The following is a 24,648-nucleotide window of genomic DNA, read 5'->3' as shown; positions in this document are numbered from 1 at the left end:
CTTCTGAGTTACTGGCTAAAGCAAAGTGAGCCACTCTGTTCCTGCACCCCACAGACTTGGCATACAGAAAGGAATTTGGGCTGAAGGATGCGGACAGACCACATTGCTTTATCAGAAACCTTGGGGCCTTCCTCATTGCTGCCCGGAAGCTGCCATCGCAGCCAGGAGCGAGTCTGTCCCTAAGACGGGGGACTACCCCGTCGGGGGCTCACACCCACAGGGCCGTCACCGTTTCCAGGGCGCACAGGGCAGACGGGTGTGGGAACGCCCGATTTCCGACACGGGACGGGCTGCAAAGGGGAACAGGCTTCGCTGCCGGCAGCAGCCGACGCTCCACGCACCTCTCCGCTGGAGGCCTCGGCGCCCCGCGGCACGGGGAGGAGCGGAGCGGGAGGGGCGGGCTGCGCGCGGGAGGCGTCGTGTCGCGTCCCCGCCCCGCGGCGCTCTCCCCGCACACGCCCGCCCTGCGCCGCCGCCGCGAGCCGCGCCGCGCCGCGCCGAGCCCAAGCAGCAGCCGGTCCCACTCCCCCGCCGTCGCCATGAGCTTCTTGTTGTGAGTATGCGCCGAGGGGCGCGAGGGGAAGCTGACCCCGCCGCTTCTGCGGCCTTCCCCTCGCTTCGCCCTCCTCTCCCCGTGCCGTCCCGCCGGGCGGGAGCCGCCGCCCTGAGGGAGAGGGGCGGCCGCTCTCGTACCGTTCCGCGTCGCGGAGGAGCGGCGCGCTGCCCACCCTCTTTGTGAGCCGGCCCGCGGCGCTAACGGCGCTGGCGCGTTCTGGGCTCGGGAGCGCGGCCGCCGGGGCCGGGAGGGGCGTCCGGGGAAAACAGCCGGGTGTTCGGGGAGGCGCTGCGGGAGGCCGGTCCGGCGCGGTGCGGCGGTGCTGCGGGGTGAGCAGTCGTCGGTTGCGGCGTAAGAAGGTTTCCCGAGGAGTTAGTGGCAACCGAGGGGCGCGCGGGACCGTGCGTTTTGTAATTTCGCTTCGTAGGCAACAACGGAATGAACTTTGGTCCCTCCCCTTGGGAACAAAGACGAGGCACTGCCGGCAATTAACATAAACCGGTTCCGTGACCTATTAATTAACGTGAAGATGCGCTCTAGGGAAGGGAAGGCGGGCGGCTGCCGAGGGGTGAGGGAGGGCCGTCGCCTTCCCTGCTACGCGCGGGCGCCGCGGGACTGCTGCCGTGGGACTGACAGCTGCGAGCGGCTCCCGCTGATAAGCGCCAGATGTCCGCGGCCTCCTTCGGGGGACCTTCGGGGGAGATGCGTTATCTGGGGAGCTGCGTTCTCGCGGAGACAAACCGGCCCGGCGCTAGCTGACATCCCCCGGAGCTCCGCGTTGCGTCCAGCTTCTAACGCCGCTAACGGAGCCGCTCGTCTGGAACTGCGCTGCTGCCGCCCCGTCCCAGGAGACGCCGCTCAGCTGCGGGGTCGGAGCCGCACGCCAGAGGTGGGCGCAAATGACCGTCGGTGGACCCGGGAGCGGCGCTTCTAATGAGAAGAAGCCCAGCTGTCCCCCTCCTTCATCATTCCCAGCTGCTGCAATGGAGAAGGGGAACAGGGTTTCTCGTACAACGGTGTCCTGGGAGTTTGGTTTGCAAATGAGACGACCTCACAATCCTTGGCATTTGGCTAACTGGCAATGGAAAAGCATGAAACCCTCTGCCCTCTGTTGCAGGCAGTAATGAGATTTTTTATTTTTTTTTTCCAGACACTTCTGAAGCCCAGGAAAGCAAACCTCCCCCCACCCCCTTCCATTGTTTCACGTACTGTTGAAAAATAGAAGTGAAAACTGAAGTTGTTGCATGGCATATCCAGAAATGCTGGCAGAGCTGTCTCAGCTGTTGTTGGCAGTGTGGTCTTTTGCTCAGCTGCAGTTTAGAAATGAATTTAGGAAAAATAATGTTACCAGGTTGCCTCGAGGAGGCCTGGGAAGCTGCCTGTGTGCTATTGACTAGTAGTTATTTTCTTTTCAGTTACTGTCCCCTTTTCTTCAGCTTTCATTTCGCATTATCTGGGTAGAGCTGTTCAGTGATGGTGGTTGGATATCTTTATATTCACTAGTTCAACCTTGTTTTTGTGTTGCAAAACCCCTGTGTTTCCAACAGTTTTCCGTAGTGCTTTTTCACCGAGGGTGTCCTGGATACGAAGGTAACCAAGTTGTTCCTTTGTCCATGCTGTTTTCTCTGCCTCAGTGGTACCGATGTCTATTTGCAAACAGACGCCCGGTTTTGATCTCAGCAGCCTGAAGTTGTCGTTGTGCACCCACCAGAAGAGTTCTCTACATCACGATGAACCTGTCACACAGGTTTATCATCGCTGCCTTGGCTGTAGTTTGTCAGTTTGACAGCCGAGTACCGAGAGCCCCGTTCTGCTTGCAGACTTTGTGCCCTGCTCTTGATTGCGCCTGGATAGCGCAGGGTGCTGGGGGCCCCTCGCAGCCGTTGCGCCGTCCCTGTCTGCTGACGAAGCCAGTGCTATTCTTCTCTGTTGCTAGGACCAGTGCCACATAAAGCTACGTGGGAGAACAAAATCAAGGGAAACCATTGTCTTCTCTTGTTATGGATAACGTTTTAGAAAGGGCGTCTTTTGCCACGAGTCACTGGATTAATACAGCTCCGTTTTGGCAGCAGTTTTTATTTTCAGCCTCACTGCCTTCTCTTTCTGATTGATTTTTTTTCTTTCTGAAAACACCTCTGAAATGATTTTATAGGTTGTCTTGGATCTTTAAAAAAAGTAAAATGAAGAGAGCTGAACTACGAAGTATCTTTAGTTCCAAAAAGCTCAAATTGAGAAGTTTTCTCCAGGACGAAATTGTAGCTTGGTTGCAGGTATTGGAGCTTACATCTCCAAGGGAAAAAATTAAAGATAGTTCTGGTAGGCGTGCCATATGGTAAGATGCTTGTGTTGTCCTATGCTGGCAAAACTTACGTAAAAAAGTAGCTAGATAATTTATCTTTAGAAGAAAATATTTTTATTATTAAAGTTGTGAAACTGTTTTTTTGTTTGTTTTTGTTTTTAAAATAAAAGCCATCTCCATGTTCTCTAAGTTCCTGTGTGTGGAGTTCCGGGAGTTTCGTAGTGTTAGATTGATGTAGATAGTCAGAACTGGTGAGATGTCAGAGGGCCAAGAGCTGATGGATACAGCACATGGTGGTGTGGGTGAGCAGCAGTAGTTTGGGGACATTCGTGGATAAGTCAAGGTGGAGTGACCTTGGAAACCAAGCAGGGGAAAGGTGTACTCTTATTTTCCTGTCTTACATAGGATAGGAGAGCTGAGCAGTTTCTTCTGATGATATCTGTGGTTGTTTTTTACATTTGCGGAAAGCGCGATGGGACATTCATTTTTTCCTTCCATCTCTTGCAGAGTAATATCAAAATTAGAGCTGGTGTTTTTGTTTCTCGATTGCTGAGCTACAGCCTCCTTTTTCCCTGTCTGCCCCTGCTCTTGAAGAGCACTGTGGCTGTTTGTTTCCCCTTCTTTGCCTTTCCTAGATGCTGAGTTGCTGTTACTGTCCACTGAAAGCTGCTTTTAAAGTAGGCAGCGATTTTCAGGTTCTGTAGCTGGAGAAAGGAGCCCAGTGCTTCATGGACACTTCTGCAGTTCAAAGTTGAGATGTAGTATCTGTCTCCTCATTATCAAAGACTCCCATAGAAGACTGTCATGCACTAATGAACTGGAATTTCAGCCATTGAAAATCAATGTGTGGACAGTTACAGTCTGTTAGAAGTGGGACATGTGCTTATCCAACAGTCAGATCTCTTTGTTCCCATTACTTTAAGTACAGTTTTTATAGGACAATTTAGGGTAAATTCTTTGGTTTTAGGTTGACTAATGTAATGCTGCTGTGTAGACTGGGTTCCTAGAGGAGAGACCGAGGGAAAGGTTCTTGAAACGTGTGTTGGCTCACCACAGTCTGCTGTTCAACCAATACTGCAAGTGATGCAGTCACTTCTTTTCCAGAGGAGTGCTGGGAATGAAATTTCTCTCCAGTTTGCCGGTGACTGAATTAGAGAGAGAACTGCAAAACATTTTAACACTTTTCCTGTAAGCTTTGTTAACGTTTTCTGAGGAAAGCAGGATTCTTTAAAGGCAGAATTGGTATGAATTCAGCAGTGACCCAACACTACGTGGGAAGTAAAGCTTTTATTTTCTAGCTTCTTGTCCTTTCACTGAATGCTAGGTTGTAGAAATAGACACTCATACCTGAAGTTTGTGTTGAATATTGTTGAAACGTGTCACTTCAGCTGTGCTGCTGTGTTTGATTCCCGTGTTGAAAGGCTTGCTATCGAGGTGTGCCTCTTGGCTGGCACTCATCTGTCGCTTCTACAGAAAGGAGCACCAACAGAAAGCTTCCAGAGACCATGGCAATGAATACAGCGTTAAAGCTCCTCAGAAAGAAGTGTTGGTGTTCCTCTTGCACCATTCATTTTCCAGTTCTCAGCCTATTGAAAAATGCTCCATAGAGCTCTTGTTGCTTTGCTTTCTTCCTCATTCATCTTTGCAGAAAACCCTAAAACATTTTATGAGGGTGCAGTTTGCTGATGTGCTTGTCATCCTTATGATCTGGCTGAGTGAAGTTAAACCAGCAGAAAGCTATTGATTCCTTTTTTGTAGGATTAGTTTGTAACTAATTTAGCTGTGTGGGGTCACGGAGTAGTGAGACTCAGGGTGGTGCAGGAGGCATTGAAGCAGCAGGAGTACGTGGACATGGCAGAAGGCAGGGAAGAGCCTTCTTCCTTTTCCTCATGCTGGCAATCTGGTTAGTTAAGCTGTACTGTCCGCCCTGTCCTTTAAACTTTGTTGGGCTCTGTGCACATTGCTGCCTTCTTAGATCGTTGAGTTTTTGCTCGGTGTAGCAGGATAAGTTAAAAGTGAAGGAACAAACATGCAAACAATGGTGTTGTTCAGTGTGAAAGTTGTGTATGCTAGGTGGAGGTGAATGTCCGGTCTTAATTGCTTCCTAATGGCTTGGTTTTGTTCTGCAATTGTTTTCCCTTGTTTGTTCTTCCCTCTTTGTGCTTGCAGTGTAAGTGAACCTACAAATTAGCTATTTGCATTTGTCAGATGAGAACTGTGGTGAGCAGGGATCGCTTTTAGGGGAGGATTTGGGTGCGTGTGCTGTGGGATGGTTTTTAGTCTGGAAGAGATATCTGATGCAGTATGCAGCTTTCTGCCAAGTCTTTGGATTTAGGCTCTCTTTATGGCAGTAGAGAACAGTGGTTAAGGACAGCCCTGGGGGTCACAGTTACCAACTTAGGCTGTATGTATCCTGCAAGATGCATGGTCTCCTTTTATTTGAAAAAAGATAAAAGATTAGAACCATTTCTACAGCAAAGAGTGGCTCAGGAGTTACAAGAGTGGCAGTATGCTTTCATGCCCAAGGCTGGCAGTATGAAGCTGCTCGTTTTGCTTAGAGAGGTAAATAGCCACATTTCCTTGTGCCCCCTTAAGTCGTACAGAGTAAGCAATAACACAGATTTTGCTGCCAAAGCTATCAATAACCCTTTGACCCACAAATCAACTCAAACCCCAGAATAAGCTTTGCAATGCTTTTAGCACTTATATACTGAGCCATTCCCTGTTACAGGCTGTGGGACTGTCAGAATTCAGTGCTTTGTCACATCCGTGTGCGTTGCCTTTTTACCTGTGGCATTTCCTTTCCGTTCGCTTTCCTGGCACTTCTTCAGCACAGGCGCGATGCTGGCTGTCACTGTTGTAAGTTCTGGTGACCAGCTTTGGGCACTGTGTCACAGTGCTTTGTGTGTCTCAGAAGCGGTCCGTTAAAAAGGGAAGCAAGGGCTTGTGTTTCTAACATCCCCAAACAGCAGCCTCTAAATTCATGTGTATGAGATGTTAATTTTGCTTCAATGCATGCACAGTCCCTCGCTGTGAATTCAGGAAGGTAAAAGCAGTTTTTCCTGGCAAAGGTATTTTTGAAACATTTAAAAGCAGTGAATTGCTGATGACTTGGAACTGAATTTATTCAATCTTTACATGATTTTTTTTTTCAGTTTTCCTTCCAAAAAAAACCTAAGGATAAGATCCAGCTTCTTGGTCCTTTCAGGTCTTGCCCTTCGATTCATTGACTTATAATGCATGATAGAACTTGCAGATTTAAGGAGACTTTCTTCCATCCATCCATCCATCCATCCATCCATCCATCCATCCATCCATCCATCCATCCATCCATCCATCCATCTCTTCCCATTCATCTTGAAACCCAATAGCAGCCCTCACTTCTTGCTCTTCTGCTTTTTGTGTAAAGACAGTTCTGCCTTGTCCACCCTTTCCTCTCCTTCCTCCTCCAGTTCCCAGCTGTTCCTTGGCAGGAATCCATTTCTTTTGTTATTCTTGCATGCCTCCTGTGATCCTGCCCGTATTTCAGCTTACATTTATTTAAAGCTTGCTGCCTTTCCACCTACTTGTTTTGCTTGCCTATCATTGCATATTATCTTCAAATTTGGTTGCTTATGTACAGAGGTAATTACTTGTGTCCTAGGGTTATGAGCACAGCTGATGTACAGAATCTGACTCCCTTCCTTAGTGAAGAAAAATGTGTTGCAGATTCCAACTTGGAACACCTGAATTTGCTGTCTGTATTAAAAGTCTTACTCCTTTCTTTATGACGAACAAAATAAATGGGTTTAACTGAGCTTTGATAAAATGCTAAATTCTTTTTTTTCTAAAGGTGGTGTCATCTGATTTCTTATACAAAAACAGTTTGAATCCAGATGACAATGAGATGTGCTCCTGACGTTGCCTTGACTAAAATAGTCTAGTTGTGTTTTTACCAGCTTCAGTAGTACCAACTTCAGTACAGTAAGACTTTCTGGTCTTCCTGCTGAGTGTTCCAGAGCCAGGGTTCAAAGTGACACTGTAATGTCTTCTATTTGTCTCACATCAACACGTTTTTTTCCCTGCTGTGGTTGGCATCTCTTAAAATTTCATGTTGTAATGTGAGTGGACAAGAGGATCATCTATGTACAATGTAAGTTTATAGGAGAACAGTTAAACTGATGGGAACTCAGCTGTGAAATGCACTGGCTGAACTAGTGGCCAAGAAGAGCTCTCCTGTGTAGGTAGCAGCTGTTCCACCTCCGATGTTGCGGCCAGATGTGGTTTCTTGTTATGATTCCTAGCAAGGTATGAGCGGATTGTGCTGAAAATACTTAGACCTCATACAAGATTGTATTAAATGCAGGGGTTGTGTAAGATACACTTGGTGATGAGATAATGCAGGGTATTTTTGGAAAGCTGCTAGATTATTCATTGGTGCCTCCTGTCCGTTTCTTCCTGTTGTTCTCTGGGTTATTTCTTGGCTCTGATGATTGTTCTGTTACTTCCTGGCTCCAGACCCCATTTTACCAATTAGTCCAAGTGGAAGAGCAACCTTCAGGATATGTCATGGGGTTTCTGCTGGGACATTGCCCGGTGTTTCTCGTCTGCTGTGTTTGCAGTTTGTGTGACAACAGCTCCTTCTGCGTGGGGTTAGAAAAAACATACAGCCTTGCAAAAAGTGCTGAAGGGACCCCTCTCCTATTAAAGTCAGTTAAGTTTTTTAATGCTGCCTTTTCCCTAAACACATTGACATATTGTTTCTTTTTACTGAATTGAAAAGTACTGAAGACTGTCTTACGCTGTTTTGTTAGTTTTCTTTTTCTTTCTTTTTCTTTCTTTTTTTTTAAAATGCCCTGCTGTGATTTCTTAGGTTGTCTGACCAGCTTTACTTTAGTCATTCGTAAAGCACTGGCTTTCAAAAGCACTGATCAGCATTTTGGGAAACCGTCCATATTCTGAGGCATGTTCTTCAAGCACTATATTTGGTGTATAAGTAAGGATCTAATTTGATATTTGAGCCAAGTTTTTATTACTGTAATTCATCATCCTCAGCAGCATGTAGATTGCATCCTGAAAAGCTGTGCTTGCCGCCTTCTTAAATGTATTCAAAGGGTGTGACTGTTTCCAGCAGATAGGGTTTAGGATGCTGAGGGCATTAGTAATGTACAGGCGTAGGGAGAATTCAGCTGGGTAGAAGGACATTTCTGTCACATGTGGAATAGTTTCCTTTTGCATAGGACACTTTTGTCCTTGTTTTATGAAATGGGAAGTGTGCTCTAGTGATGAAATGACAGGCAGACAGATGCTGTTAAGCACGTGCTTTGCTAGTGGCCCCTTGGCTCCCTTTTTTTACCTCCTGATCCTCAACCTGAATGCTACTGATGTTTTCAATTAGTCAGTTAGGTGTAGTAAGCCTCCTTTCTTGATGGACGTTTCCACTGTCTTTTCTTTAAACGCAGTCGGTGGTGCTATGGGAAAAAATAACACAGCCTCACAGAGTTAGGAGTTTCCTTGTAGCTCTTTTGGAATTTCCTTGGTTGCGTCTTCTCTAACAGTACCTTCTAGTCACCATTTGTGATCACTTGTGGGTGTGCACACCGTGTGTTTCATTTGTTTCCCTCTCCTGCCAGGCACTTGAGTGTTGCTGCTTTCCTCAGAAGAAAAAGTTCTGTTCCCTTGTGCTCTGCATGTTGGTGGAGTTTCTCATTCTGCTCTCCATGTTTCCATGTGTCTTTGTAATGTGTGCAGTAGCATCTCGCACCCACATCTGTTTGCAGGCATCTTCCTGCTGTCTAACTGACTTTCTTTGGAAAACAACATTTTCTTGGAAACTGCTGAGTGATGGATTGTAATAATTTCTCCAAAACAGGCATAGAGTCCTCCTGTGTTTGCTTCCTGGGCTTTGCCTTCATCATGCACACAGCAAATGACAGAGAGGAGTCCTCTGACATGGCTCAGATTGCAGACTTCAGGGTGGGGTCTCTCTGCAGGTGTTGCTGGTAGAGAGCGCAGGGTGTACATGGGAGCGTACTGTGTGATCTTCTCTTGCAGGCACCTGGCTTGTGATTCACACTGTGCTTGCCACTGGGCAAGCTGCATCCTTGTTAGTGTCAGTTCTCATGCAGCACTCCTTGCTGCAGGGTGTGAATGGCATCCCTTTCAGCAACTTTGCAGCTGCTATTTACAGTTTTATCAAGTCCTCTTCAAGGGATAACGCGCTGTACATTTGTGTGCAGTAGAAATAAGTGTTTGGATGGCTTTGTAGTGCTGTTGTATGTATGGGGAAAAATAGGTTTGACAAAAGAAGCACAGCACTTATGTCTGCTGAATGATTTATTGGATACGTTCATTCAGTAAGCTGAGGTTTGAACCTTGGTGGAAACTAAACTTTGAAGCATAACTGGGTGAAGTTCTCACTTCTCTTTGAATTCAAGCTGTGCCCTTCCTTTTAAATGAGCTAATACTAATTGACAGGAATAAGGATTTCCTGGGAGAAGAAGGGAACATTAGTGAGAGGAAAAAGCACTGTTTAGTTTGCAGAGAACTTAATTAGTGACTGAAGTGATGAAGGTACTGAACTCCTCCTCAGTGGTCCTGAAGGGGAGGAAAAATGAAAAGAGAACAAAGCAGTTGGGGAGGAGGGAGCGCTTTGTGTTTGCCTCCTTCAGAGTTCTGCTTGTAGCCTGTCTGGGGGGGGAAAGAGGGGAGAAGTGAATATCAGAATAAATCTAGGTTTGGTTTCGCCTGACAGTTCCAAGGTGTCTTTCTGTGTGTATGTGTACGTACACAGTAGATGAGTGTGTTAAAGCAGTGAAGGAAACTGGATCTTATTGAAAGAATCCAATGAAAGCAGCCCACTGCTCTTCTTGCTTTGAAATTTAACTTTATTTGCAAAACAATAAGCTCTGTCAGAGGCTGCAGTTCTTATGCCCTGTACACATTTCCATTTCCCTGCTGTCTGTGCGTTGGCCCCTGTCTGTCTTTGCAAGCCTGCAGGACACGCATGGCTGAGTGCTGTACACTTTGTACTGCTTTCATTTCATCCAAATTCCTCTCCAACGGATTCTTTGTCATTCTCCTTTCCGTGTCTCTGTGCTGTCCCCCTCCTTGCATTGCGCAGCACTGCTGTTAGTCCTTCAGGCTGAGTCACTTCCATGACCGTTGGATGCTCTGGGAGTTAGTTTGTGTTTTGAGTAGTGTATGGCTCTGATTGTCTTGTTTGTTTTGAGGGCTTTCCAGGAGATGAAAGCTTATTAAATGAACATGTTGTATGTGAAACAAGGGAATTGGTCTGCGAGCATAGCAAACTGATGATGACTTCCTAGTTATGGGATGGTGTTCTGGAGGCTTCCCTCTTCCTTGTGTTAGGAATTGCAGTAAGCCGCGTTCCACTGGATGAACTGCCAGAACACCCTTGCCACCAATGTGGGCAGGGTGGTGGTAGGCAGGAGCACAATACCCTTGTTCATAGCCACATTGAGCTCCCCGATGGAAAAACAGAGGCAGGGAGCTGTGCAGAAGTGCAGGTGCTTTGTTCTATGTCTGTGGCCATTGGAACACCTTTGGGACTTGGCTCCAAGGGCACCACTGCAGGGGAGGCACAGGGTGCAGAGGCAGAGCTGGACTGAAGGGCCACCCCCCAGAACCAGTCCCTAGGTGCTATACTCAGCTGGCTCCTTCTGAGGAAGGATGGCAGGAGCGCCTTTTCAACTGTGTTCTGGTGCATGTCACAGCAGCCAGCTTGTGCTGGGCTGAATTTACTCAATTTCACCAACTCTGAAATGTGTTTCTAGAAAGAAAAAAGAGCATTTGAAAACTGTGAAGTGTATGTGTTAGGACAGCTTGCAACGCTGAGTGGTGATTGTTGGGGCAAGAAAAAGCAAAACCATTCCTTAAGGCTGTCCTCAGTAGCCTTACTGGATATGAATCATTTGAGAAACTTTTTTAACACGTACAGACTTGCGAATAATGCTACCTGTGTTTTTTTCGTTTGTAAGATTATTGGTAAGATTATGATGTTTTGCTCTGCCTCCTCACATCTCATCCTGTGTGAGACACTACAGTGTGAAGATAGTTGATTCTCTGACAAAAGGGAGCTAGATTTTAGTTCCTGTCTTGATGGACAGAAAATTAAAAACTCATAAAAATACCTATTTTGCTGTCAGAAAACAGTATTTTCTCCTTTGGTACAAAGAAGCATTATTTCAGATCAGTTGCTGAGGGGAAAAAAACAAACAGAAAATGAAAACAGGTTACTATATACCTCTTGAAAAGTATGTTCAGGTTGAAGAGCATGCTGAAAACACAGCTTATTCCACAGTCCAGCAAAGGGAAAGAAAGAATGGGGAGGGACGGGTAGCAGTACTTCACTGAGAAGAGCAAAGTTGGACGTGGGATTTTGGCTGAATTTGTGTTTATCCCATTTCTCGACACTGAAGGAAGCACTCATTTTAGGATCAGCCTGCACTGTTTTGCAGGCATCGTGAGTTCCGTGTGCTGAAAAATCAGGGTATTGTTTTTAAATCCCTCTGGTCTGTGATATTTTATTTTTAGATGAGGAAACCTTTAGATTTGTGTGTTTTTAAGCGTGGTTTAAAAGAAAAAGCAAACCACAAAACAAGTGTTAGAAACTATGCTTTTTCCTTCCTTTTTTTCCTTCTGAAAGGTTCCGCACCTTTGTGTTTTGGGACTGCTAACCTTGGCTATTGTTATTGTTTTAAATCTGAATTTCTTTTTAGACTGCTGTGCTCAAGGACCTGGGGCTTTTAGGAGGAAAGATGTTCCATGGGGCTTTTCTAAGCACAGTGCTGCAGAAGGAGTGTGCTGAAGCTGGAAGGCCTGGACTTGGCTTTCTTCTGTGGATTATAGTGTGTGGCAGCAGCCTTCTGTAGCCTGGGTAACTGCCTGTGATGTGGGTGATAGGTGAGCAATGGACACAGGCATTCCTCACAAAGAGTGCATCTCCCAAGTGTGGTGTTAGCTTTGGGAAGAGGAGCTTCTCAGGCACCCTCACCATGACGTCTCTAATTGCAGTCAGTGGTGGAGTAGACAATTAAGTTATTCTTATATCTCCTGCTCACTGGACTGGGAAACTTTGGCTGTGTGCAACTGATCATTTTCTGTTACTGTTTTGTACAGCAGTATGTATAAATAATAAACAACGTGTATTCTGTACCTGCAGGAATGAGCATATGGCTGTAGAAATTATTCAAATCAGTGCAACCGGTTCTTCCTTAAACAAACAGCCAACAGCAACAAAACCCTGGGCTTGGAATTACCTTCCTGCCACTGCCTCATGTTTTGAGAGAGCTGCTGTGAAGAGTTGGCAGCTCTTAACTCTTTTCCAGACTGGCTGCTTCAATTTCCTTAGTGATCTTGGCAGAGTTTACGTTGCCCTCCATGGAAAGACAATTCTGCTTTTTACAGCTTAACATTTGTGAGAGTTATTTTTGTGAGGTGGGAGTGCTCTCTGCAAGTGTATTGCTTTTGCTAGTGTTCAGAATCATAACAGTGATGGTGTCTGAAGAATGTATGCAGAGGGAGGTCTTTCCAACGAGAGCTATCAGCTTGTGCACTTCTAGTCTCTGTTTATACATATGCTTGCTGGCTTTTAACTCTTGGACTGCATTGAACTGCCTCTTAATGTTGAATTGTAATGCAATACTGGAATGTCTTGGAGCACTTGCAGTTTTCTAAACTGGAGCTGGCTGTTCTGGTAGCACCATATCTCATTTGAAGCCATTTGCCAGATCCTATGGTCACAGAATCACAGAATGGCTTAGGTTGGAAGGAATTCAAGGTCTACCCAGTTCCACCTCCCTGCCATGGGCTAGTTACCAGCCACTAGATCAGGCTGCCCAGGGCCCTATCCAGCCTGTCCTTGAATCCTCAATCTTTGGTCATCCTCATGGGAAGTAGTATCCAGGTGTTAAACCAGTGTTTGCAAAACTCTGTGTAGCTCTTGCGTGGCTGGGCTCTGCGGTTTCTCATCTTGCCCCAGAGCGTGGCTGAAGCACTCATTTCTCTGTCCTGTTGCATGTGTAGCTTCTGACCACGGGATGGAAGCTTCCTTGCTGGCTTTGTTGTCTGCCATAGGCTGGTGGTTCTTTGTCATACCTGCTGTGTGGTGGTGGTACATCAGAGGAAGGTGAGTTGTAGAATACTTGTTTCCTAAATTCTTATGTAGGTTTTGGTGCCTCCAGATTGAAGTGAACGATGAGACATGCTCATTTTAATAGGTGGGAATCAGACTGGAAGATAATTGACTTTTTGGTACTACAGGAGCTGAGGAAACCAGTGCCTGGCTTGCACACCTTCTGTCTTCAGAACAGAAATGTTATGACTACTCTTTGTTATAAATAGAAATGCTCAAGTAAAATCTTGTCAGTGCAGATTTTGAACATGTACGATTTGATTTTTACCTGCTATCCTTCTGATGCTGTGATTGTCATAAAGAATAAGCTTTTACATTCTGAAACGATTGATTTGCTGTCTAAAAAGTAGCTAGAGGTTTTTATTTTCATTTCCGTATTGGCATCTTGGCTATTGGAAACTGACGTGATCATACTCCAACGTGTCTATTCTTAGCAGAATGTTTTAATTTGAAACCCATTGTTATTGTTTGAAGGCCTGAATTGCTTGCTTTTCTGGAATTTAGTTCTTGCCTTACAGTGTTTCTGTGTCTTGGAGTTTAAAAAGAGGCATGTTGGGAGTAGGGAGGTGCTCAGCTAAAACTTGGGCCTTCTCTGCTAAGTGTACTCATTGGCCTGAAGCTCTGAGTCTCTGCCTCAGTTTCCCTGTGTATAGCAAGACACTGGTGATGCCTACTTCAAAGATGCTTTGTAGGATTAATTAATGCTTAGGAAGGCCTTTGAAGATGAAGAAGCAGGATTTGAAATATGAAAAGTTTCCATGCCCCAGGTAGAAATGTTCTGTGTGCTGACTTGAATTTGGCTTTTTCCAAATCTCTTGAGCACCTCCAGATGCTTGGAGGGACCTATTTCAGATGGACTGTGGTGGTGGACACTTTCAGGAGACACCAAGTTGTATAGCAGTACCTCCAGAGGTTTGTTACTTGGAGGAAAGAAAGAAAGATGATATCCCACAGCCTCAGCAGTTTGTACGGGTAGCAGGCTTATCCTGAAAAAGGGGCCACTGCAGCATTTTCCAGTTATTCTTCCCTAGGGCAAGCTTCTGTCTTTTCCAATGTTTGATAAACCAGTCCATTGATGAGCCCTGTATGAAATGCTTTATGGTAATCTTAGCACTGTGTTCTTAGCCTCTAACATATTGTAGAAGCAATGCTGTCTTTACTTTCCAGGGAGGTGAAATAGTTGTGATATTTTAAAATAAGATCTTAATTTCTTGGAAGACATGTCAGTTCTGCACATGATGTGTGCTTAGGTGTGCAGGGGAAAAAAAGAGGATTTTTACGTTGTGTCACCTTCATGTTGGCATCTCCTCTTTTCCATCCATTTTGCCAATTATGTAGTGACTGCATGTTTTATAGGCACCATGGTAGCTTTAGGTGCTCTAATGAACATGAATTAAGGGAAAACTTAGTCTGGGCTTTGTCACACGAGGGATTTGAGGAGGTCTTTGGAGCACGGTCCATGTTGCAGTGGTAAGAGTTTGAGGGTGACTGCTAAGAACAAGCTGTGAAGTCTTAAGTTTTACACGTAAGGACTCTAACTTTTCTGTTTTAATTCAGGTTTCTGTGGAGATGCAGTTGGCCTTGTAAAAGTAGGTAAAATGCTCTGGAATTCTAATGGACAAATATCTTGAGTATGTGGAGATCTAAGGCAGGCCAGCCAAAGTGCTTCCTATGGGAATGTGAAAGTTTAAGTGGCTTCTTTTCCCCAGTTAAAAACAAATCAAAACAAAAAACATACCAGGGAGTTGAGTTGGATGTTTAGCTGCTTGGATTTTAAAGGATTTGCCAGTGCTGCGATTGAAGCTGGAGTGGGCTGTGAGGCAGGCTGCTAAGTGGGGTGGAAGTAGAGCGCCTGAGAGTTTTCCTTTCTGGAAGCATCGTCGTGCAAACCCTAGGCAGGCCAGGCTGCAGAATCTGCATCATTAAAAATGCTCCCTGTCAGCAGACGGCAAGATAAAATTACAGCTTTGGAGGAAATTTGGTTCTTGCTCATAAGCACGACGTGACGTCGTGGTGAGGCCGAGCGGCGTGTGGGCTCCTGACAGTGGGAAGCGCTCCGTGCAGCTCAGACGTGTGGCTTCCTAGCTAGGCTTCCAGAGTCGTCCTGGCACTGTGAGTAATTGTTGTGAGCACATTCCATGATTTAGTGCTAGGATGAGCTGCATCTGGCACTGCTGTAGCTGCACTTACCTTTAAAAATAGAAGGGCATAATTTGCTGGAAATGCTGGATGTGGGAGTAAAGAGAGCAAAACGTCCTTGGAATTGGAAGAATTTTTGAGAAGCCATTACTTTCTGCAAGTCTGGGAATTGCTTGTGAGATATAGTGGGTCTAATGCAACGTTCTCTCCTTTTCATGAGCTTTTTCTGTCCAAAGAAAATGGGATCTTCAGTGTGACTTTTGCGAGTTTTCTGTCTCATTTTTCATCTGTGTTAATGTGTTGCTTTGCAGCTGAAGGAGAGTTCAGAGGCTCTCAGCAGGGAAAGGCAGGTGTGGCCTTTGCGTTGTATGTTATCAGAAGAAATGCTTCAGAGATGCAGCTAATTCTTTTACAATTTGTATGTCCTACTTGATAGAACCTTGCTTTACTGTGTATGTCACTGGTCACCAAACTGAACTGTGGAAGTTAAGCTTTCCACTTTACACCCAAGAAGATGGGAAAATAGATATGGAACAAGAAGATTCTATAATTCTGCCATATGTAATGGAGTGACATAAAAGGAAGAAATAAAAAAAAACAAAACAATTTTTTTTTTTTCCCAAGAAGCTTTCATCTCAGCATTGGGAATCACCATGCAGGAATAAAATGTTGCTGTGCTCAGGATTTAGAGAGAAAGCAGTGTTGCCATTCAGAGGGTTGTTTGGCTGTTAGTGCTGAGACAGAAATCAGTGGGGATGGCTTTGGTTAAAGAGCAGGAGAGCTACTGAGCTAATAATGTAGCTGATCCCATGTTTGCAGCAGCATTTAGAACTAGACTGCTGAAGAGCGAACTTAGCTGATAAGAGGTTTGGCTTAGAGAATCTGTTGCATCCCTGAACTTTGTATTAAGGAGAGTGTGACCATGTGTGCAGTTAAACTGACTTCACATGTGAACTGCACAAATGCATGGAATTTTGATAATGCATTGCCAAAATTGTAGATATTTCCATAGCATGGGATTACTAGCAGCCTGCATTTATCTTAATTGCTTTTCCTTTGGGATGCTGTCTGCCGGCCTTTCGCGTGAGGCCATTTCCTGCTGTCTTAGGATGGCTGTGCTGGATTAGAGAAGCAGGGATCAGATAGGTAATGGAGGCACAGAGAGATATGTAAATAGGAGATGGCTCATTTGGAAGAATTGACATCAAGCGTTGCATATCCTGTTAGAGGTTTTGCTAATGGAAAAGAACAAGCAAACCTGTGTGTGGAAATGGGATAGCAGGGATTGGTACTTCTTGATTTTCCTATGTGCTGTGCATTCTCTGCTTCTTTGACCATAGGAGGTCTCTGCTGGGTGTTCCATTGGCCTGTGATGACTTCGTTTGCTATCTTACCATCTCACAATCTGGGGTGTGAATGCTTACCCAGAGTTTTCTCAAAATAAGCTGTGCTATTTAGGGAGTTCCCTCCCTGTACTTGCCTTGTGCTTGGTTCTCTAAAGCTCACTTTTCCTGTCTAACCTCTGTTAACATTCACTAACACTTAGGTGAGTTACGAAGTAACTTTTTACTGGCTACTGCTTGGTGTGTTTTGTAGCACCTCCTCTCCCTGAACAGAGATTTTCTGCTGAAGCTTGATGCTGCTCTTTGTAATCTGAATCCTTTCGTTAAGTCCTCCCACTGTCTGGACTGAGCTTTTCTCATTGCACTTGGAGTGCTCCATCTTCCTAGTAGTAGCCTCTGTTATGAGGCTGCAGATGTTGCCTTAGGCAATGACACCAGACCAGTTACAGCAGTTAAGTTCTTCAGTCATCATACCCATGTGAAGAGGACAGTATTATGGAAGAGATACTTTCGTACCTTAGGTTTTAGATTTAAGCTTTAGGAATTAGAGAAGCTATGTAAACTGATAGGAAAGCGAATCTTATTTTCCTTTCTGTTTGATGATGAATGAATGACCTGAGCTGTAGAGTGGTGTTCCATCAGGACTTGGATTCCTTCATTGTCATATTACAACACGGAGCAGAATCTTCTGAGCAGGTCTGGAAGTGCTAAGCATGCCCTTATCTTGTGCTGGTTTTCTTCTGCTTACACTGACACAAGTGGGGAGGTAATGATATTTGTCTCTCTTGGCCCTCAGTTGCTGTGAATATTACCTTGCATTGGCCCTGTCTGTGCAGATGTACACCAAAATGTTTGCCAGATGCATTAAATTTTGTTGTTGCTCCCAGTGTTGGCCTGGTGGCTGTGTGTTCCTGAAGAAAAAAACCTGCACCTCTAAGCAGACAGTTAAGTGTCCTGATTTTTTTTTTTTTTTTTTTAATTTTTATTTGTTTTTAACAAGTGCGTTCTCTTCTGATTGAGTTTGAGCCTGACCTAGCAGCAAATGCATGTGACTGGGGGAGTGGAAGGGGAAGGCAACTCCCTGAGCCACAGTAGCTCCTCCCTCCCACAGGGAGGCAATTATTTTATTTAAGATTTGAATCTGGTATCCTTGCTTGGAGTGTAATGCAAACGACTGGTCACGTGTTAGAAGTGTCCTATAGCAGAATGTATGGGAGCCGTACATTTCCTCTTCCTACTACTGGCTTTTAAGTGTATTTTGTAGCTGACTGCCTTCCAGGTCCTTCAGTATTGATGTAGCATCTGTATGAACTGTAGAGTCATAGAATCCTTAGAGTTGGAGGGGACCTCCGAAGGCCATCTAGTCCAACTCCCCTGCAGTGAGCAGGGACACCACAGCTAGAGCAGGCTGTCCAGGGCCTTATTCAGTCTCAACTTAAAAACAAACACGGCCCATTCAGCTCTACCATCCCGTGGTCCCTTTTAGTCCAGCAAAGTGTTTCTTTATGAGACTTAGGGAACAGGATTACTCTGGAGGCCTACAGGTTGGAGGGTGCTGCTGTGCTGTGGCAAGGGAGAGTTGAAGTCTGAGGCTGTGTAAATCTCTAACCGGCCAGACTCGTCTGTTCCATTCCTGCAAAGATGGTATTTACCCTGCCCTTGCCAACAACTGGGAAACACGTTTATGTCCTATTTTATTATGTTTTCTTCTTCCACTGCCCTTGTTCAGGGCTAAGTTTAGATTTAACCAAACTGAAGACATTTTTGTCATGTGCTTGATGTTTGATTTTTCTTGATCGCCTGTTGTGTTTTGGAAAGAAAAATTTTTGTTGTGTGCATTGTTTTTACAATTGTACATGCCAACAGCTCCAGCAGAAACACAAGTCATCTTTGTTATTTCCTGCTGATGGCTGTAGTGTTGTGTAGTGGGGAAAATGAAACACAAAATAGTTTGGATGTTAGGAAAAGGTTCTTCACCAGAGGGCGATGGGTGTGGAACAGGCTCCTTAGGGCTGTGGTCACGGCCCCAAGCTTTTAAGCAATGCTGTAGACATAGGGTTTGGTTTTTGGATGGTCTTGTGTGGAGCCAGGAGATGGACCCGATGGTCCTTGGGGGTTTTTCCAGCTGGGGTTGTTCTGTGATTCTATGAAACAAGTTTCTTGGAGTGTTTATGTATGAGCAGGTAGCTGTACTAGAGTTGCCTCAAAGATGAGCTACAGCCCTTTGTATTCAGACATCCAGTGCACCTGAGAGCAGCCTTACCCCTGTTCATCTGTGTTCAGCTGTGTGGAAGACTGGTGAAAAACGAGCAGACTTGTATGAGGAGTTGAGAGCTGGGCAATGTTTGTAATGAAAATTTAGCTACCTGAATTTCATTTCTTTCTGCAGCCTTCATTGGAATTGAGAGCTCAGTTTTCCTTTCCTAACATTTTTTTCTCAGTTTGTATGCTGAAACATTCACAAACGTAGCTCATTTTACATTTATTTTCAGATATTTACTTTTGCATGTTATGTTTCTGACGTGTGAGGGAACAACGTGCTATCCAGGCTCACTGCCATCATTTAAAATTCAAGTATCAACTTTTTATTCCACGTCAGCCCCTATTGTTCAAACAAAGCTAAGGCTGATAAAATGACCTTTGTGAAAGTTGTAGAAGTCGCCATCCGTGTTTCTTGTCAGACTGGTGGATTGTGCTGTGATGTGTGCTGTCAAACCAGAGGAAAGTGGAGTAGAAAGTTTGTGTGAAGTGTGTATCCTTCAGATAAAGAGCGTGTTTTTGAGCAGCTGTTCCTTAAAAGCTAAGTTCCTAAGCAAAACCAGATAGTTGTAAAATGTATTTCATGTTGCCATTTTTAGCTGTCCCATCCCCCTTTTGACATTTATGTTTGGATCTAATGCACTGCTGGTGAACTGAGGTAGCTAAGATACTGTTCTGAATCAGCCAGGCCTGCGGAAAGTATGCGTTGCTAGATAACAGCAGCTTATTTTCAAGAAATTTGTAGTACCTACTTAACACACCATACTTGATGTAAAAAGGCAGCGATCTGAACAGGCTGGCTCTGCCATTTTAGTGTGCTTTTGCAGGTTGGATGCTATTTTGCATCTCTTGAAAATGGATGCTTTAGAATGTACGTATTGGGTTTTTTTTCTCTTATTTGATAACTTTTGTTACCGTAACAAGTGTCATGACTATTTGGAATGGAGGAGGATTCTTCTTGGTTGGGCTGCTGTAGTCTTCATATGTGGCTGTGCAAAGTCTGGAGAAGGAAATATTTCTGGTCTCATCATGCCTATGATCCAGTGTACTGAGAAAAGGGCAAGGGAAGCTGAATGTTCCCAAATGTCCAGCTGGCTTAATGTTAAGGTGAACAGATGAGAAGGCAAGAGAGCAGAGCATCATTTAATTGGCTTAAACAAAGCGAGTCAAAGCACCTGTTGTGTTGGCATCCCAGTTTTTGTTAAATTTACATTCTGATGTGAAAGCATAGGTGTTGGGAAAAGTGTTTTAATGCTGATACTGTGCTTGTGAGCAACTTGTCCTCTGCTTGCTTTTTCCCCTTCCCTTTTTGCAAGTTGTCTAAATGTTTCCTCTCCCTTTCACAGTGGCAGTCGCTCTTCCAAAACCTTCAAACCAAAGAAGAACATTCCAGAGGGATCTCACCAGTATGAGCTGCTTAAACATGCCGAGGCCACGCTTGGAAGTGGTAACCTCAGGATGGCTGTTATGCTTCCAGAGGGTGAAGACTTAAATGAATGGGTTGCAGTTAACAGTAAGTTGGCTAAAGCACACATACACACGCTGTTTTACATGAGGAGGGTGCTGAATGAAAGCTGATACTTGTAGGAAGACAGCTGTGTACTTCTTTCTAGTGATAGTGCAGAGCATTGCAAACGTGTTGCAATGGGGAGAGGAGAATGTCCTGTCCTTTAAACCTAATAGATGCCGAGTGGCACACAGAGACAATATTCTTTAAGCTTCTTGTTCCAAAACTATGATCTTGTCTTTAAAATAAATAAGTAAATCTTAGTGGTTAAATTGTGAGCACTTGATCACAAAGAAGTGTTAGGGTAGAAATGCCACTGCTGTTTTTAAAAAAGAGCTTGTCTGTGCTGTCTTAGTATGCTTAAGCTCTTCAATCAAAGTCATTACGTGATAGTTTGGACAAGCATATACATGCTAGGTATAAAACCTTAATTTAGGTAACTATGAGGGCCATGTCTAAAATGTTGAGACTACAGTGACCTGTGTGGCCTGTCTTTCCTTCTGCCTGATGCAAACCTAGAGACAGATCTTTGCAATATTCCTCAAATTAGTCCCTTCCTTTTGTTTCTACCACATTGTGAGCCTTTGCTTTGGTAAATCTCTTGATTTTTAACTCTTCTAAAGCTGCTTTTCCTAGCTCTCTTTTTTTATGCTAGAGCAGGTCAAACAGTGGGGCCCAAATTGGTGTATTCTGATTGCCTGACTGTTTCCTTCTCCTTCTCCCTGCAGCATGATTTTGCTGCCTTCCTTTTACCCTTGAAGAATGGATTAATTGAAATTGCATTGTGCTCTGTAGCTTGTGTGGGTTTTGGTTGCCACAGACTGTGCCTTATCTGGGTATTTCCTTGTATTTCCTTGTCTTTTGTGTCTGTGGTATGGCCTGCAAGTACAGTGTTAATTGTGCACTGCAGTATAAATTACATACAAACTAAATGTCTTCTAATTACTTATTTTATTTCTGTCTGTTTCTTTCTGTTCTTTGACATGTTTGGGAAGTGACCTGTGATACTGACCTCTACCTTTGAGTTTTTTAACTGTGGGATATAACCTGTCACTCCTTCCAGGGAACGTTGAAGCTGCCAACACCATTCTTTATACAAATTTGTTCACACTGCACTGCAAAACTGCCTAGAAAAAGAGCCAGCCTGTTTCTATGAGTAAGCATTACTAATGATGCCTGAGATGTTACTTGCATCCTTCCCTTTTGGGGGTTCCTTCATTCCGTGGCTGCTCTTTGTTGTGTGGCAGTGATTTTCATCTCCCAAATGATTTAGCTACTAAATTAGCTGCCTGGCAAAAGGCAGTGAAACATTTGAGAAGAGTGGGAGCTACCTTTTGCTAAGAGCTGCATTTTGTAATGAAGTGGTCCTCTTTCATGCCTTCTTGTAATACAGTGGGGGTGCAACCTTTTATTCTTTATTTTTTAAAAGTGAGTGGCACCTTAGATGCTCTCTGACTTACGTCTACCACACCCAGTACCAGATAATGGTAGCTGTGAGCCTCTTCCATTGATGGAGATACTTTCCGAGGTTAGGAAGTGTATGACTTCACACAGTAGGAGCGCAGGAGGAATGTGCTCCACTGCTACTTGCTTAACTCCTAACCTTAGAGATGCTTTATGGGAATGAATTGACTTATATGGAGATTTTAAAAGTGTGCTAGTGTATTTAAAAGAAAAATGAGAAGTGTGAGATCAGTTGATTTTCATTTGGCTTCATGATTAGAAACTATTAAAAAAGCACTTCAGAAGTACAGTTCACATCTATGCTTGCAGCAGATTAAAATGTACACCAGACGTTGTGCACTTAAAGTAGAAAAGAATGTTGAAAAGGTAACCTAAACCCTCAAAACTTAAGAATGGTGAGTAAAAAGAGGAAACGAAAATGTGAAGAGACACTGTACTGCTTTACAGATGTTGGGAAAGAGGATCTTGCCTTTTCCTTGTTTGTCAGACACTGCTGACTGTGGTGGATGGGTGATGTGTCTCAAGGCACTTTGAGACTCGCAAATGTGGGATTTGCAATAATCAGTCATCTTGTCAAAGCCCATGTGGGTTTTTTGAACACGCTTGCCCCAGAGCAAATGCTGGTCTGTGGTTTCTACTGGGAGCAGCGATTGGAAATTTAATTAACAGTTCTTGTGTACACATAAAAAAAAACAATGGCTGCATTTAACTGCTTCTTGCTGCCTCCGCAGTGTTGAATGTCACACAGTGCTGTGGGCTTTGTGTTCCCATTGCACGCCCAGAGAGGCTTTAGAGGCCCTCCTTGTCATCTGTAACTTTATCAACCATTCTCAATGTTGTCATATCATGTTTTTTGCTGTTGCTTTGCAAGAGAAAGACACGTTTTGTTGCTGGAAATGAACTGCAGCAGGTGCCTGCCATAGAAGTTTTTATATACTTCCCTCTTTTGGTACCTGGGAAGTAGTGCGGCGCAGTTTTAGCTTTATGTCCTGCATCTGCTGAACAGCAGCTGGAATTCGCTGCCATGATGTGCATGTAATCTTAGATGTTTACGTGCCTGAATAATCAGTGATGATACATACCATATTTAGCCCTCTCATTCCTTTAGCCATCACGTACTTTAATGATATACAGAATCTACTGGTGTTTACAGAGAAGATGTCAACCTACATCTCATTACAGCATAACTGTAATTTTCTGTAGATATAAGCAAAGAATGTGAATTTGGGTTGACAGCAAAGTAGGGTTCTGGCTCCTCTTTGGCATAGCACCAGACTGAGAGGACTGTATGCCCGTTCCACAGGTCCTGCACATTGCTTCTATGAGTATTCACTGCTCTCTTCTGGAAGTAGTGACTTTAAAAGTGTTGGTTTTTAAGTTAAGACAAACGTGTCCATTTACCTACTGCTGAGACTGGTTTCAGGAAAACCATTCCTGTTTGATCAGAATGAAGAGATTTGTTTATCTGTTAGTTGGGATAATGTGTGCCTATTTAATATTCAGGGTTTTATTCGAGTATTCCTGACATTTATCTCAATAAAGAAGCAGTTTGCCACTGGCACCCTGTATTGGCAAGGTATCACATAGGTAGCACTGATGTAAACTTAAGTCTGAAGTCAAACTCAGCTCAGTCTATGTACCAGTTTCCCATTGTGAGGATCCGCCTTGCAGATATGATCGCAAAATTGTACCTGGAAAGGCTCCTTTTGTACAAGTGGAAGGCCTGGTGCTCAAAGCAGCAGGAGCAGTATAGTGCAGACTGAGCACTGGGGCGTTCAGACCATTTATACTTCATCTGTGATTTCTTTCAGGGTGAGAGCATGTCAGTGGAATGGTTAAATTTGCAAAGCACTGTAGTTAAATAGGAGTTGAGCTCTACAGCGCTTATTTTTTGTTTTCATGTTATTGCTGAATTTCATCCCTGCACATGATGAAAACACGAGATAGATGAGTAAGGGCACCAAAGCTGCTCACACAAGTTTTAGGTTCCTGTATGCTTGCATTACTTGGGCTCATCCAGAAGTTAACAGGAGTGGCTGCAGAACGAAGCAGGTGGAGTATTTAATAAAACTGATACATTGGAACCTTAGTCTTAGTGGTAAGAATTCAGCTTTAATTTTCTAGAGCTCGATGTTGGTCCCTCTGCAATTTTAACCCATGGCATCCATTGTTAATTATTGTAACATGCTGTACTCTCTAACCAGTGCACAGGGGGGCCATTCTCTGAAGGGAGTTGAAGTGGGCTTTTAGAAACTGATCACATGATTCCTAAAAACTTTATCTGCTGTAAGACCACTGAAGAAGAGCCTTGCTTTCAAAGAGCTCTAAGTTCTTGAACATCTATTTACAGTAGTGAGAACAATGGGAATTGTTAGATATGTTCACTTCTGGCCTTTTATTACAATAATTCAGCAGTACACTGTTAAAATGAAACTTAGAGAGCAACTCTTCAACAGAAATATCCAAGGATGGTTTGCAAATGAGAAAACTTTGTGAACTGCATATTAATTTGTGTTAATTAACTAATCAAAGTAATAGAAGTCGTGTGATGTTGTGGCCATATGCCTTGCATACCCCCACACCTCACCACCCATTTTTGGTTTGAACATAACATAAATATTCATTGGAAAGGCAGTCTTTTGGGATAGAAAGCCTGAAGGACGTCACGGTCAGCAGCTAGATAACAGTTGCTGTACTTCAGAAGCTTGTACTTTGTTGTTGTTGTTAACAGACCTGCAAGGAGAATTTGGGGTTCTACTAAAGTACACCAAACATTTAGAAGAGTAAATGACAGCTTTCTTTTACCCCTTTCCTTTCCTTTTCTTTTTTTTTTTTTCAAATGAAGATTTTGCTATAGTGAACAGTTAAAGAATTCTTGCAACAAAGAACTGTTCTGGATCTCTTTCTAATACAAAGAAGTATTAATGAGGTTTTATCATGACAAAT

General features: G+C 44.1%; 1 protein-coding gene across 2 annotated transcripts in view; it reads left to right on the top strand.

Moving 5' to 3' along the window:
• Positions 1 to 29: 29 nt before the first annotated feature.
• The window catches only part of MOB1B (MOB kinase activator 1B), a 39,373-nt gene continuing 14,754 nt past the window's right edge, over positions 30 to 24,648 (top strand). The window contains exons 1-2 of one of the 2 annotated variants that reach the window (XM_052683257.1): positions 30 to 553; positions 20,078 to 20,244. In XM_052683257.1, coding sequence (XP_052539217.1) covers positions 540 to 553; positions 20,078 to 20,244 — 181 coding nt within the window. In that variant the 5' untranslated portion in view covers positions 30 to 539. Of the gene's footprint in view, positions 554 to 1,451; positions 1,677 to 20,077; positions 20,245 to 24,648 lie in introns of those variants that run through there. The other variant, XM_052683256.1, reaches the window with a different exon arrangement.

This window comes from Tympanuchus pallidicinctus, unplaced genomic scaffold (genome assembly GCF_026119805.1).
Source record: "Tympanuchus pallidicinctus isolate F22 unplaced genomic scaffold, pur_lepc_1.0 scaffold2, whole genome shotgun sequence".
In the NCBI taxonomy this organism is placed as follows: Eukaryota; Metazoa; Chordata; class Aves; order Galliformes; family Phasianidae; genus Tympanuchus; species Tympanuchus pallidicinctus.
The sequence above is the reverse complement of the archived record's forward strand: the minus strand, read 5'-3'. Positions and strand labels throughout refer to the sequence as shown.